Consider the following 11,979-nt stretch of genomic DNA (forward strand, 5'->3'; position numbering starts at 1 on the left):
CCTGAAGCAGGAGTTCAGGCAGGGAACGGGAACTGGCCACATGGCCACCTCCAGCGCGGAGGTCAAGTTGGCTCCCAGGCTGATGGTCAACTCCTGGGAGGTGTGTCCGCTCCAACAAACATTCCCCGCAGCCGTGCAGAGAAGGAGAAATGGACGTTGCGAGAATAACCAGTGGAAGAGGGATGAACACAGAGACACATGTGCCACCTGGTGTGAAGGTGGACTTGGGGGTTTGGTGGAACACGGGCTCATTTCTGGACAGCCCCGAACACGCCATTCATAACCGAGATAAGTGAGTGGCCGGGAGGAGACCATCCGACCCGACCTATCTGTCATTCACAACCCCGCCTGGGCAATGTCCTCTACTGGGGACAACCGAGACACCTGTAACGTATGAGAGATGGGTGGGTGCTGGAGAATATTCGGGATGGTCCCCTCCGCGGCTGTGAGGGTGGGAGACAAAGGAAAGGTCTGGAAGGGAAGAACTCACCAGGGAAGCCCAGCTCCCCGCCAAAGAGTCATGTGAGTTGGCAGGAGGTAGGTTTTCTTCCGCTCCCACTTTATCAGAAAGCAACCCATGTTTTGTGTATTGCAAACTTGGAAAGAGTTCCTAAGGACAGGGAAGAGCCTGTCTTCTGGACAAAGGTTTATCTCCCCCGCTTCCCCCCCTCCCCACCCCCTTGTCCGTGATGGTGGGTAGCCCTTTAACCACTGCTGGGGACAAGGGGAAGGTGGGGGTGACTTGGGATCCGAAGGCAAAAAAAGGCGGGCACAGGAGGGCTGGAGAGGGTCCTCGGCGGTCCTTGCGTGGGGACACAGGCCACACGCTCTGTCCAGGAGCTCCCGGGGAGGGGGGGGGCTCCGGCAGGGACTCAATCACTGCCCCCCCAGAAGTTCCCTCCTTAACCCAAACTCGAGACCTCGGGGGCCCCAAAGCGCTCGCAACGGGGGCGCTCCAGGGGACGAGGGGAGGGAGGCGCGCCCCTCAGAGCCCTACGCCGCCCTCGGCCCTCCGGGGACCTGGCCGGAGCTCCAAGGGGTCCACCCCGCGGGCGGGGACCAGGAGAGCGCCCCGGGCTTTCCCGGGAAGAAACTCCTCCTCCCGCCGCCCCGCCCCGTCCCCTCCCGGTGCCCGAGGTGCCCCGGGACCGCGTTTAGGGGTGTCGCCCTGGGCGCTCCGACACCGCCTCCCGGGATTAAAGCGGGGACTCCGGGCAGAGGAAGACGCGAGTTCCGCAGGAGGCCGAGGAGGCGGAGGAAGAAGAGGAAGGGGAGGACGAGCCAGGGGCGGAGAGCGCCGGGCGGGGAGCCCCGCAGGTGAGCGGCGCGCCGGCCGGGTCTCCCGGCGGAGTCTGGGGCGCGGGTCCCAGGCGCGAAAAGAAGGATCTGGGCGCCAGGGGACAACCCAAGCGTCCCCCTCCCCCCCGCGCTGGGTGGCGGCGTCTGGAGGTGAGGCCAGGTGTGAGCAGCGCGAGCGCGGCAGGTGCGTCCTCCCGCCGGCGGGACGCCCCGGGCAGGGCCGGGCAGCGCGCCCTCGGTGGGGGGCCGGAGGGGGCCGGCTTCGCGCGGCCGGGAACGTCGCTCCGCGTCCCTGGCTCATTGGTCGGAGCAGAGAGTGCCTCGGGGTCCCTCGGGGTGGGTCCCCTCGGCCAGAGCCGGCTCCAGGATCCCCCCGCCTTCTGTGGCCCCGGAGCTGGGGACCAGGGGTGCGCCTTTTCCTTTGCGGGGATGAGGAGGACAGAGCGTTGCCTCTCCGTTTCTTTGTTTCGGGAAAATCTCTGCAGCCCCGGAGTGTTACCTGAACTCCTTCTACTTCTTGGTTCCCTCCCGAGGTGGGGAGAAACTGGAAACTCGCCGTAGATTCCGGGAGCGATACGGCCGGCGCGGCGGGGACGGCGGGGACAGGGCCCAGAGGGCCCCCCCGGGCGAGGCGCGAACGGCTCGGCCGTTCCGGGGAGGGACTGGCCCACAGCCCGGATCAGAGCCGGGCCGCCCGGGCACCGGGATCCGCAGGAAGCCGCCCGGGAGGAGCGCTCCTGGCCCCGGCCGCGCGCTCCCTGCCGGGGACAAGGACGGGGCCGCCCCGGCGCTCGGGTCCACCGCACGCCGTCAGGCCCCGACCTGGACAGTGGCTGCGGGGCTCAGCGCACCGGCCTGGCTGTGGACAGGTGTCCTGCCCGTGGCCCCACGTGCTCTGCGGAAGAATTGCCTTATGGCCCCAAAGTTCGTGCGTCCACACCCCAGAGGGCATCTGCCAGCCCAGAGCCCTGAGCCGGTGCTGACGCGGTCGCCCCCATCCGAGGGCACAGCCAGGTGGCCTGGAATCCTCAAGCCCGAATCCCTTTCCAACGCGCAGGGGAGGCGGGAAGCCGTCAAGAGGAATCCTAGTGGCTCATTTGGGAGGGAAATCATAGCTGGGAGGCCGAGGTCCACCTGGTGGGCAGGCGTCACCAGGGGCTCGGCCCTGACACCGCGGACCCCTAGATTCCAACTGACGCAGCAGTTCCCGGGCTAAGATGGGCACAACCAGGGGGGGCGCTGGCCTTTGTGCTCCTGGCCTAGCAGCTACAGAGCCTCACCCGGGTCATGGAAACTTACAAAGGCCGCCCGGAGGGAGTTTTAAGGTGTTCAGGAACCCTGAAGTGAGGGTTGTTGACTTAGCCTGGGAGGTGGGGGGAGGTTCTCCCGGAAGTGAGGCCGGTGCCAGCCTCCCCTGAAGGCCGGTAGGGGCTGGGAACGGGGACAAAGATTACCCAGGCCCAGGAACCTGGGGACGCAGGCTCTCAGGCTGCCGCTGCTGGGTGAGGCAAGGGGACCTGGTGGGCCAGGTCGGGTGGGGGGGGAGCCCCCAGGAAGTCGCTGGCTTCCTTTTCTCAGCGCTTCCAGCGGTGAGGCCTGCCTGCCTCCCTCCACCACGGCAGGCCTTACTGGGGGTTGGGGTTACCAGGAAAGGGCACGGCCAAGCAAGCAAACGCTCAGCCCAAGAGTTGGGGGGTGGGGGGCGTTCCCACAGTGGAGACCCTCTGCCTGGAGATCCGTCACTCAACTCCTTCCTCTGTTTTTGTTTTTTGTTTTTAAATATCAACCCAGGAGCAGTGTGGCCTTTGCTCTTGGCTTGGATGAGTCAGGCCAAGCTACTTTTCCCTTCAACATTCACAAGGTCAGGCTTCTCCTAACAAGGCTGTGTTGTTGCCAGAGCCCCGGACACCGCTCGGAGCTCGGGCCTCGCACCCGTGGCTGGCCCTGCCCTGGGCTCAGTCCCCGGAATTGCAGGAGGAAACGGGGCCGCACTGGTGTTATAATAATAACGGCAAACCTGGACGAGGCACTCTCTTCCAGCCAGGTGTCATTCCAAACTCTTTGTAGCGCACTTAATTATGGGGAAACTGAGGCAGAGAGGTGCGATACTTGCTCCGGCTCCCGTAACCCCTGGGAAGACCTGGGGAAGAAGCCAGGCTGTCTGACTCCTTAGGGCTCTGACAGGTAGTGCGACTGCCTTTCCTTCCTCCAAAAGATGGGAGTGTCATAGAAACCGTGTGGACAAGGGCTCAGGGAGCTGAGAGCGGGGCCCAAGGAAACCTCACGCGGAAGGGACTTGCTTGGGGGCCAGGCTCGTTCCCCCTATCCTAATATTGGAGCACCTGCCCACAGCCCCACCTGGACTCGGTGCTGAATCTTCCAGAATAATCCAGGCAGACGTGTGCAGGACTCCTCCGCGGGGAGAGCTGAGCTCCCTGGCTATTGGGACATTGAGGGACAAGACTCAGGCGAACATGTGCAGTAGACAAGGAAGCCCAGATACCTGGGGGCCTACCCGGAATTGCACAGCAGGAGCCCAGGCCAGTGGCTCACTCTTTTCCACCCAAACCTGTGGCAGGGGTCCTGGGAGAGCTTCCTAATGAGATCCAGGTGATTGTCCTAGTTCTAGTCGCTGTATCAGACTGACAGCGGGGCGGAGCTTGGGAATATACTTTCCTAAGCTCTCCAGAAAATCCCAGGCTTGGGGGCCAGGGGCAGGTCGAAGCCTTGATAAGAGGACAATTGGCAGGGTCGAGTTAGTGGTGACCAGTTTCGGTTACGTACAGGCTGGAGGCCGGCCTCTGATGAGGGCGGTGAAGGGCGTCTGGAGAGGCTCTCGGGGTCTGAGTGCTTTTCCACGTTGGTTTCCTCTGCTGCTCTGGATCTCCCGGGGTCATCCTGCTTCTCACAGCTGCTCGGCCTTTGCTCGCCCTCCCCGCCCCACCTTTCCGGGGCACCTGCAGGGACCTGCTGACATTGGGTCCTCCCAGGATGAGTTGGTGGCCTCTGCGGATGGGGTGTGAGGGCATCACATACCTGAGCGCTGAGACCTGAGTTGGGAAAGCACCGTGAGTCCCATCCTGGTTTGGTGCTGGGGACCCGAAAGGCCATCTCGGGGAGCCCCGGCTTGTACGCCTCCAGGGGTAGTGGGCCAGGGGTAGAGGGCCTGGGTAGGGCCCTCTGTGCTCTGGGCCACCCTGGCCTCAAGTACATGAGGAATCCTGGGGAGTAACAAAGGGCTTGTTTGGTCATACAGGCAGTTTGAGGGGGACGCCGTAGGGGCAAAGCTGGCCGTCAGGAAGAAGAGCCGGCCAGGGACTCGGTCTGTCCCGGCCACTGCACAGTGGTTGGGAGCAGAGGCACCAGCACGTATGGAAATGTCACGGTCACGGGCAGCCTTAGAGGCATCGGGGGAGAAAGGCAGACACCGATTTTCCGGTGGGAGTGCGGGCAGTCGTGTGGACTGTGAACGGTGTGAACTTTGAAGAGGGAAGGTGGCCCAAAGACATGCTCATAGAGGCGAGTCCAGGAGGAGGAGGACAGGGCTTGCTGGGTAGAAACTCAGGGCATTTTGCTGGTGTGGACGGAGCTCAGCCGTGGGCGTCCCCACTGTATGAGGGTGCAGGGGTGTGGTAAGGGAGCACAGGACGTTTCAAGTGCACCACGTGCAGTAGCGGCATTCTGGAAGCTCGTGCGGTGGCAGGAGAGGTTGGGGGCTCAGGGGAAACCGGCAGGAGGCCGCGGCGTCCAGCGGACATTCGACAGAGAAATATCGTCAAGTGAGAGCTGAGCTGGAAGGAGACGTGGCCTGGGCCTCATGACCACTTATTGGTGTACGAGGCAGGAGACCCGGCATCGGAGTCCCTCAAGGTCACTGCTCTGCGAGGGACCGTCCTGGCAGGACCCCACGCCTGAGCTCATTTCAACCCTTGATCTGAACTCTGGGGACGTGGGGCCTGTTTTCCAGGGGTGCTGGGTCATTCTTCGGGTGTCTGACCTCAGGCAATAAGAGTTCATCGTCCCTGGCCCCCCCCAGTCAAAGCTCAGCACCGTTCTAGAATACGCTTGGACCAATACGCGTGGAGAGCCCACCTGCCAGTCTCAGATCAAACATGCTTCCGTTTGAGGAACTGTGTTCTCTCCAAGGCAACTAGTTGACTATTTAAACTTCCTCCCTGTTGGAAATTTGGTTTCCTGGGATCGGGTTACACCTGCCTTTCTGATACCGCTGACCGCTTTGATCCTGGCTGTGTCCTTTGGATTTACACAGACTAAACTGAATGTCTCTCGCACATGACAGTCCCTTCGCTACAGGCAAGCAGATCTTAGCTGCTGTCACGATGTGACTGTTCAGTGCCTAGCGTGTGTTGGCCACGGTGTTGGAAACGGAACGGACACACTTGGTCCTCGAAACAACCCTATTACCTTATTATCCCATTCCACAGATAGACTTGGGCAAGGTCTTCAACCCTAGCCAGGGCCTTTGCACCTCTCGGGACTCCTCTCCCCTGCAGGGACCCGGACGCCTCCCCAGCCGGCCTGTCACATTAAGTGTGCACTCAGTCTTGTGCACCTGGGCCCGTGAGGTCACCCGCGTCCTCACCTTGGAGGCTGGTTTTGTCTTGTCCAGGTGCAGGCTTTCCGGCTTGCTCTGTCCCTCAGATTCCGTCTTACTCCTTTGGCCTCTGGAACTCAAGAAATATCGGAGCGCTTTCTTGTATGCTAGTAAGCGAACAAAGCTTAGCTGTAAGAAAAAAGACAGAAAGAAAAAAAGGGACCCGACCCAATTCCTGCCCTAAAAAGTTTGTAATCTCAACCGGGACAATGAGGCATTCATAGAAAAAGAAACTTGGAGGATGCGGGCAGAACCTCTCCTGAGGTGATGACTCTGCCTCTGTGTGCCTGCACTGTTCCTGTGTGAATCACCGCGTAGGCCTTTTGTCCGATTGTCTTATACTCGTTCATGTTGACTTGCTACATAAACCCACCACTGTCCGATAATTTGCATCTAACAGCGCTTTGGATTTGGGGGGGTGGTTAAACATTTTTTTAAGTTTATTTATTTTGAGAGAGAGAGAGCATGAGCAGGGGAGAGGCAGAGAGACAGAGAGAGAGAGAGAATCCCAAATAGGTTCTGCGCTGTCAGATGCGGGGCTCGAACTCACAAACCGCGAGATCAGGACCCGAGCCCAAACCAAGAGTCGGACCCTTAACCGACTGAGCCACCCAGGCGCCCTATAACGACACTTGTGATTTGACGCGGTGGTTGAGGCATAAAGGGGCTGTCCTTGATCATTTGTTCATTGGATAAGGAGTGTCTGTTGGTGTTGCTCGCTTCGAAGTGTGAAGAAAGGGGTACAGGGGTCAAGGAAGGGGGGCCTCAGAAAGCAAATGCTTTCTGAGATTTCCAAAGAAGAAATTTATTGCTTGGAAACAGCTTCGTCATGTCACGGGGTGCAGGCAGGACTCCACGGCACGGTCCTGCCGAGCAGTGGCCGGGCAGGTGCTCGGGGTGACCCAGCTCTCTGCAAAGAGAGCCCCGAGTGACCGAAACCACCGTGTCGTGTTGTGTGACTCAAGTGGACCTTTCGGTGGCGGCGTGGGGAGCTGGCCGGGGACAAGGAGGGGCTAGGAGCTTGGTCACACATCTGCTCTTTTGTCACTTAAAGAGAAAAGTGCTTCGTTATGGCTGGCTTGCCGGAATCGAGGACAAGCATCTGTGTCCTTTAAATGATAGGAAAGGATGTTTGAGAAACCACGTCTCTCCCCATCTAGGCTGTCTTGCTCGGCTCAAAAACCAGTTGAAGAGATTTGCTTTGCTGTGGAAATGCGTAGGGGTTTGTGTTTGTTTTGGTTTGTTGTGTGTTTTTGTGACACGTAACCTTTTTTTCTACACGTGCCGGTTTTGAAGATGAACCCGCCCCCGTGTGGCCTCCCGGGCGGGGCTTCTTAGAGATCCAGTTCCAGAGTGAGACCCTGCCCCTTCCTTTCTTTTCAGCCAGAGAAAATTACAGGCAGTGTGACTCCTGTCTTCTGTTCCAAAGTCCGAGGAGGCTGATCTGGGCGCACCGGGTATTTCTGGTTCTAAGGTTGTGTGGCTCGTGGGATCTCTGGATGAGATAGGATTATCCTGTCGTGACTTCTGGGTCCTGTGGCTTTTCCTGGATCATTCATGGCTGCGGCCGCCTGGGCTTCTTCCTTCCCTGGCTTCCTCGTCTCTCTCTGTTAGGGATCTCGAATGAACAAGGAGCATGGATTTCGAGCGTTGAGTGATCATTCTTTTCAGAGGGCTCTCAAACTGGGAAAGACGCCAGAGGGATCAGATTTTCATTTCCTGAAACTTCACCCAAACCTATAACTGGTGAGACAGCTCAGAGGCGCGGGGAGCCGGAAACCAGAGGGCTGAGAATGTTTGCCTAGGCAGAATGCTTTGCAAAGTAACCTTGGGGATGTGCTATGATTTTTTTTCCCCCCAACTTAGACCAGAGGGGAGCGGGAGACATTGTATGTGTTGGGTCTTAGAGCCCTTGTTCTTCAAGGGGCACACGTAGGACAGGTGGATTTTTTTTTTTAAGTTTACTTATTTATTTTGAGAAAGAGCCAGAGAGAGAGAGAGAGAGTCCGAGAGAGAGGGAGAGAGAGAATCCCAAGCAGGCTCTGAGCTGACAATACAGAGCCCAACTCGGGGCTCTGACTCACGAGCTGTGAGATCATGACCTGAGCCGAAATCGAAAGTCGGACACTTAACCAACTGAGCCACCCAGGCGCCCTGGACAGGTGTTTTAATATGTGATAATCACACCATGTAGAGGCTTCCATGGGGACCCTCCCAAGTGCATACTGCCCAGGTTTCTTTCCTCGTATCTAGAACAGCATTGCCCCTTTTTGATTTTTTAAAGTGAAAAAATCCCACAGCTATCCCTATGGACTCACGCGTGTATTTTGGCTCTATGTGAACAGTAAAGAAATGACGTGGTGCCTGTTTATCATGACCTGCTCAGGGAGGTTTCCCAAGATTACAAAGCCATCCTCACATTTTCATTTATAGCAAGTTAACGTGCGTTTTGAGTTTGACGAGTCCAGTGATGATCGTGGGCTGGAGTGTCGCATTTCGCTCCCCTGGGGTTTCCGGGCGGGTGGACTTGGCCGTTGGGGAGAAGTACCCAAGGCAAGTCTGCAAATGCCTCCTCTCAGTCCCCAGCCCCCCAGCGGCAACATCTGTCAGCTTTATAATCACTTTTATTTAACAGAAATGTCTGCATCTCTGACCTTGCTGCAGACACCGAGGGCTACATCGGTATCCACTCATTTCACAGCTCATCAACCCGGTAGTGGGGGCTGCTCTGATCTCCTTTTGTAGATGAGGACGCTGGGGCATGGGAACGTTAGCTGACCTGCCCCAGGTCCCAGGTCCCGGAGGGGACGGGCTCACCCACTGCACTGTGCTGCCGGCCGCCGTTTGAGCACCTGCTGTGTGCCAGGCACTTTACGGGCCGTGTGAAGGCCAGAACTTTCTCACTGGGAGCACGGTCTCGTGGGTGGAGGGCTGGGAGGGCCATTTCTTGCAGTGTTCTTTGGCCATTCCGAGACAGCAGGGAGGGGCGCAGGGCAGCCCTTCCTGTGCCCACAAGAGGGAGGGAGTGATGGCCGAATGGGGGCTTTACTATAACGCATCCCGTGTGGACGGTGTTTCTAGAAATTGCTGTCACAACTGTTCACAAACCTCTGCAAACAAAAGCGCCTTCTTTTCTTTACCGGCAACCTCAGAAACGATCAAAATGGTCAGTTCCGAAGTGGTTTTTTTTGGATTTGGGGTGGTAGGTGGTGTAATGGGCACGTGTGGACGTGTTTTACGGAGGGTTTTTTACATGTGTTTATTAAGAAGTAGGAGATTCCACATGGCTTATTTGGAAAGTCCGGTGTGACCTCCCTCGGGTACTAAGTTCTGGACCACGTGCTCTCCAGGGGACACCTACCCCCCCCAACCCCCATCCCGTCCCCGTGGGCGCTCAGCAGGAGCGAGGGAGGGAGCCTCTCCTGGCCAGCTGTTGCTTGCTTGGGCCCCCTCATGAAATCCTCACCGGGGGGGGGGGGGGGCGCCTGGGTGGCTCAGTCCGACTTCCGCTCAGGTCATGATCTCGCGGTTTGTGAGTTCGAGCCCCGCGTCGGGCTCTGTGCTGACCGCTGTCCCGGATTCTGTCTCCCTTTCTCTCTGCCCCTCCCCCGCTCACACTCTGCCTCTGTCTCTGTCTCTCAAAAATAAGTAAACGTTAAAAAAAAAAAAAATCCTCACTGGAACGGGACCGTGCCCGACTCCGTATCCATTTCTGTGCCAGATTCAGAGAGGTTCAGGCGCTGATGCAGTGATACCTCCAGGAAGGGGTATTGCCACGAGCTGACCCCAGGTCTCTGCCCCCCGTTAACCTCGCCTGAACTTGAGGGTCTCAGAGGCACCTCGTGCCTGCTTCTGTTGCCAGGATCCTCTGTTGCAAGAGGCAGCCTGGGGATGTCTGGCCAGAGCCGTGTTAAGCGTCGCTGGCCTTGGACCCTAATGCAGGCAAGCACCAGGCTCCTTCCGTCCGTGCGTGGGGAAGAGGCGGGCGAAGGTGAGGGCCAAGGTGAACGGGTAGAACTGCCGTTTCTTCCGGAGCTAACTCTCACCTAGAAAGCCTTCTGATTCTTTCCCCACGGGTCTCCTAAAAACTCACCGGTATGGAAGTACCACAGTCTTATCATTCTGTCTTCTAGGTCGTCTTGAACGTTCCGGATCTCTACCATTACCTGATGCTGCTGATAAACTCAGGATGGCTTTAAACTCAGTAAGTGGTTAATAATTACCTCCCCAGCCTTTTCTTCGTGCCCTTAATTCCTGCTGTTGTTTTCTGAGGTGTGTGCTGGGCAGCATTTTAAGAGCTGGCCGCAGGGAATGCGTGTGCTCCACGGATGCCGGTCGGGGCCCTCTCTCGGTGAGGCTGGGCGGGAGTGCGGACACAGCAGCTGCACCCCTTGAGAGCGCCCCAGAGCTGTGGGGCGGTTGTGGGGTATGTGCACTGCTCACTGGGGCCTCTTCTCTTCCTGCCCTGCAGGTGGGTTTCAGGATAGGATGTGTGGAAGGAAAAGGGGCAGGAGGGTGCCCGGAGGGAGGCAGTCCCAGGGAAGGACAGCAGACCCCTGTGCAGCCGCGTGTCCTGATGAACCGGGGGAGGCTGCGACCGAATGGAGCACTGGGCTGACCATCCCTCTCTCTGGACTCCCCCACCGCCAGCAACTCTGGAGACTAATGCAGTGTCCTTACCCTTGGTCCCCATTATCTCTCACTGATTTATCTTTTTTTTTTCAATATATGAACTTTATTGTCAAAAAGGTTTCCATACAACACCCAGGTGCCCTCCTCAATACCCATCACCCACCTTCCCCTCCCTCCCGCCCCCCATCAACCCTCAGTTTGTTCTCAGTTTTTAAGAGTCTCTTATGCTTTGGCTCTCTCCCACTCTAAGCTCCTTTTTTTTTTATTTTCCTTCCCCTCCCCCATGGGTTTCTGTTAAGTTTCTCAGGATCCACCCAAGTCTCACTGATTTATCTTATACCTGGGAATGCTTGCGTTCAGGGCAGCTGTGTGTCATAACAGACATTTTCCATATCTTCTATCTGGAGAATAGATCTTTACGCTTTTTCCCCTTTAGCCATTGCCGGTAGCTAGTCACTGGATCCATTTAAAACTTCCTATCCGCTGGACAAGACTCTGCGGGGACAGGCCACTGTGCCTGCTGCAACCTTCCCTGGGTGGGACAGCATGTTCTTAGATGCTTCCGATAGAGACCAAACACGTGTGCTTTTTTTTTTTTTTGCCTCTGGTGCCCCATTTAGATTAGAGATTACACTGTTTCCCCTTCTGTGCACTGCTCTGGTTCAGAGTTACAGTCTTTGAACTTCTGAAGGAGAGCGTCAGTGAGTTATTAAGCGGAGGTGAACCCTGAGAGCCCGCCTTTGGTGCATTGCTGTATAATCTCGCTTCCCTGGAGGCCCCGCTTAAAATGCTGAGTGTGGTGCCTCCTCTGCTCGGAATACCAGTCCTGTCGGAGACCATGGTCCACAAGAAACGGAAAAAATGAATCAGTGGGAAGAAGGCTAGGGGGGCACACGTGGCCTCCCAGCGTGGCCCAGCCAGTGGGCGATTAAGGAGGATGGAAACAGAGGACACGGTAGGGGTCCAGGCGGGGTCTTGAGGGGGCAGCCGGGAGAAGGCGGCGTTTAGGCAGAGGGAGAAGAGGGCATTCGGAGAAGATGGAAGGAGCCGGAAAAAAAGCTCGGGCTGGGGCAGCCCCTTGCACACCCTGTGCGCTGAGACCCAGCGGTTGCCCTCAGGGCGACAGCACCCCTCAGGCTCCCTGCGGACGTGCGTGCCCACAGCCCCCATCCACAAGCTCTTTAAATGTCCGTTAGTTCGGGGCGCCTGGGTGGCGCAGTCGGTTAACCGTCCGACTTCAGCCAGGTCACGAGCTCGCGGTCCGGGAGTTCGAGCCCCGTGTCAGGCTCTGGGCTGATGGCTCAGAGCCTGGAGCCTGTTTCCAATTCTGTGTCTCCCTCTCTCTCTGCACCTCCCCCGTTCATGCTCTGTCTCTCTCTGTCCCAAAAATAAATAAACGTTGAAAAAAAAATAAAAATAAAAAAAAATAAAAA

The 11,979-nt window shown here is 57.6% G+C and overlaps 1 protein-coding gene across 3 annotated transcripts in view; it reads left to right on the forward strand.

The window, feature by feature from the left end:
* The first annotated feature begins 1,171 nt into the window (after positions 1-1,171).
* Positions 1,172-11,979, forward strand: part of TMPRSS2 (transmembrane serine protease 2) — a 38,182-nt gene continuing 27,374 nt past the window's right edge. Inside the window, exons 1-2 of one of the 3 annotated variants that reach the window (XM_040483876.1) lie at positions 1,172-1,317; positions 10,048-10,118. In XM_040483876.1, coding sequence (XP_040339810.1) covers positions 10,104-10,118 — 15 coding nt within the window. In that variant the 5' untranslated portion in view covers positions 1,172-1,317; positions 10,048-10,103. Of the gene's footprint in view, positions 1,318-1,367; positions 1,484-2,743; positions 2,802-10,047; positions 10,119-11,979 lie in introns of those variants that run through there. The other 2 variants (XM_040483877.1, XM_040483879.1) reach the window with 2 other exon arrangements.

The sequence above is a fragment of the Herpailurus yagouaroundi genome, unplaced genomic scaffold (assembly GCF_014898765.1).
Source record: "Herpailurus yagouaroundi ecotype Mexico unplaced genomic scaffold, PumYag 162, whole genome shotgun sequence".
Taxonomy (NCBI): Eukaryota; Metazoa; Chordata; class Mammalia; order Carnivora; family Felidae; genus Herpailurus; species Herpailurus yagouaroundi.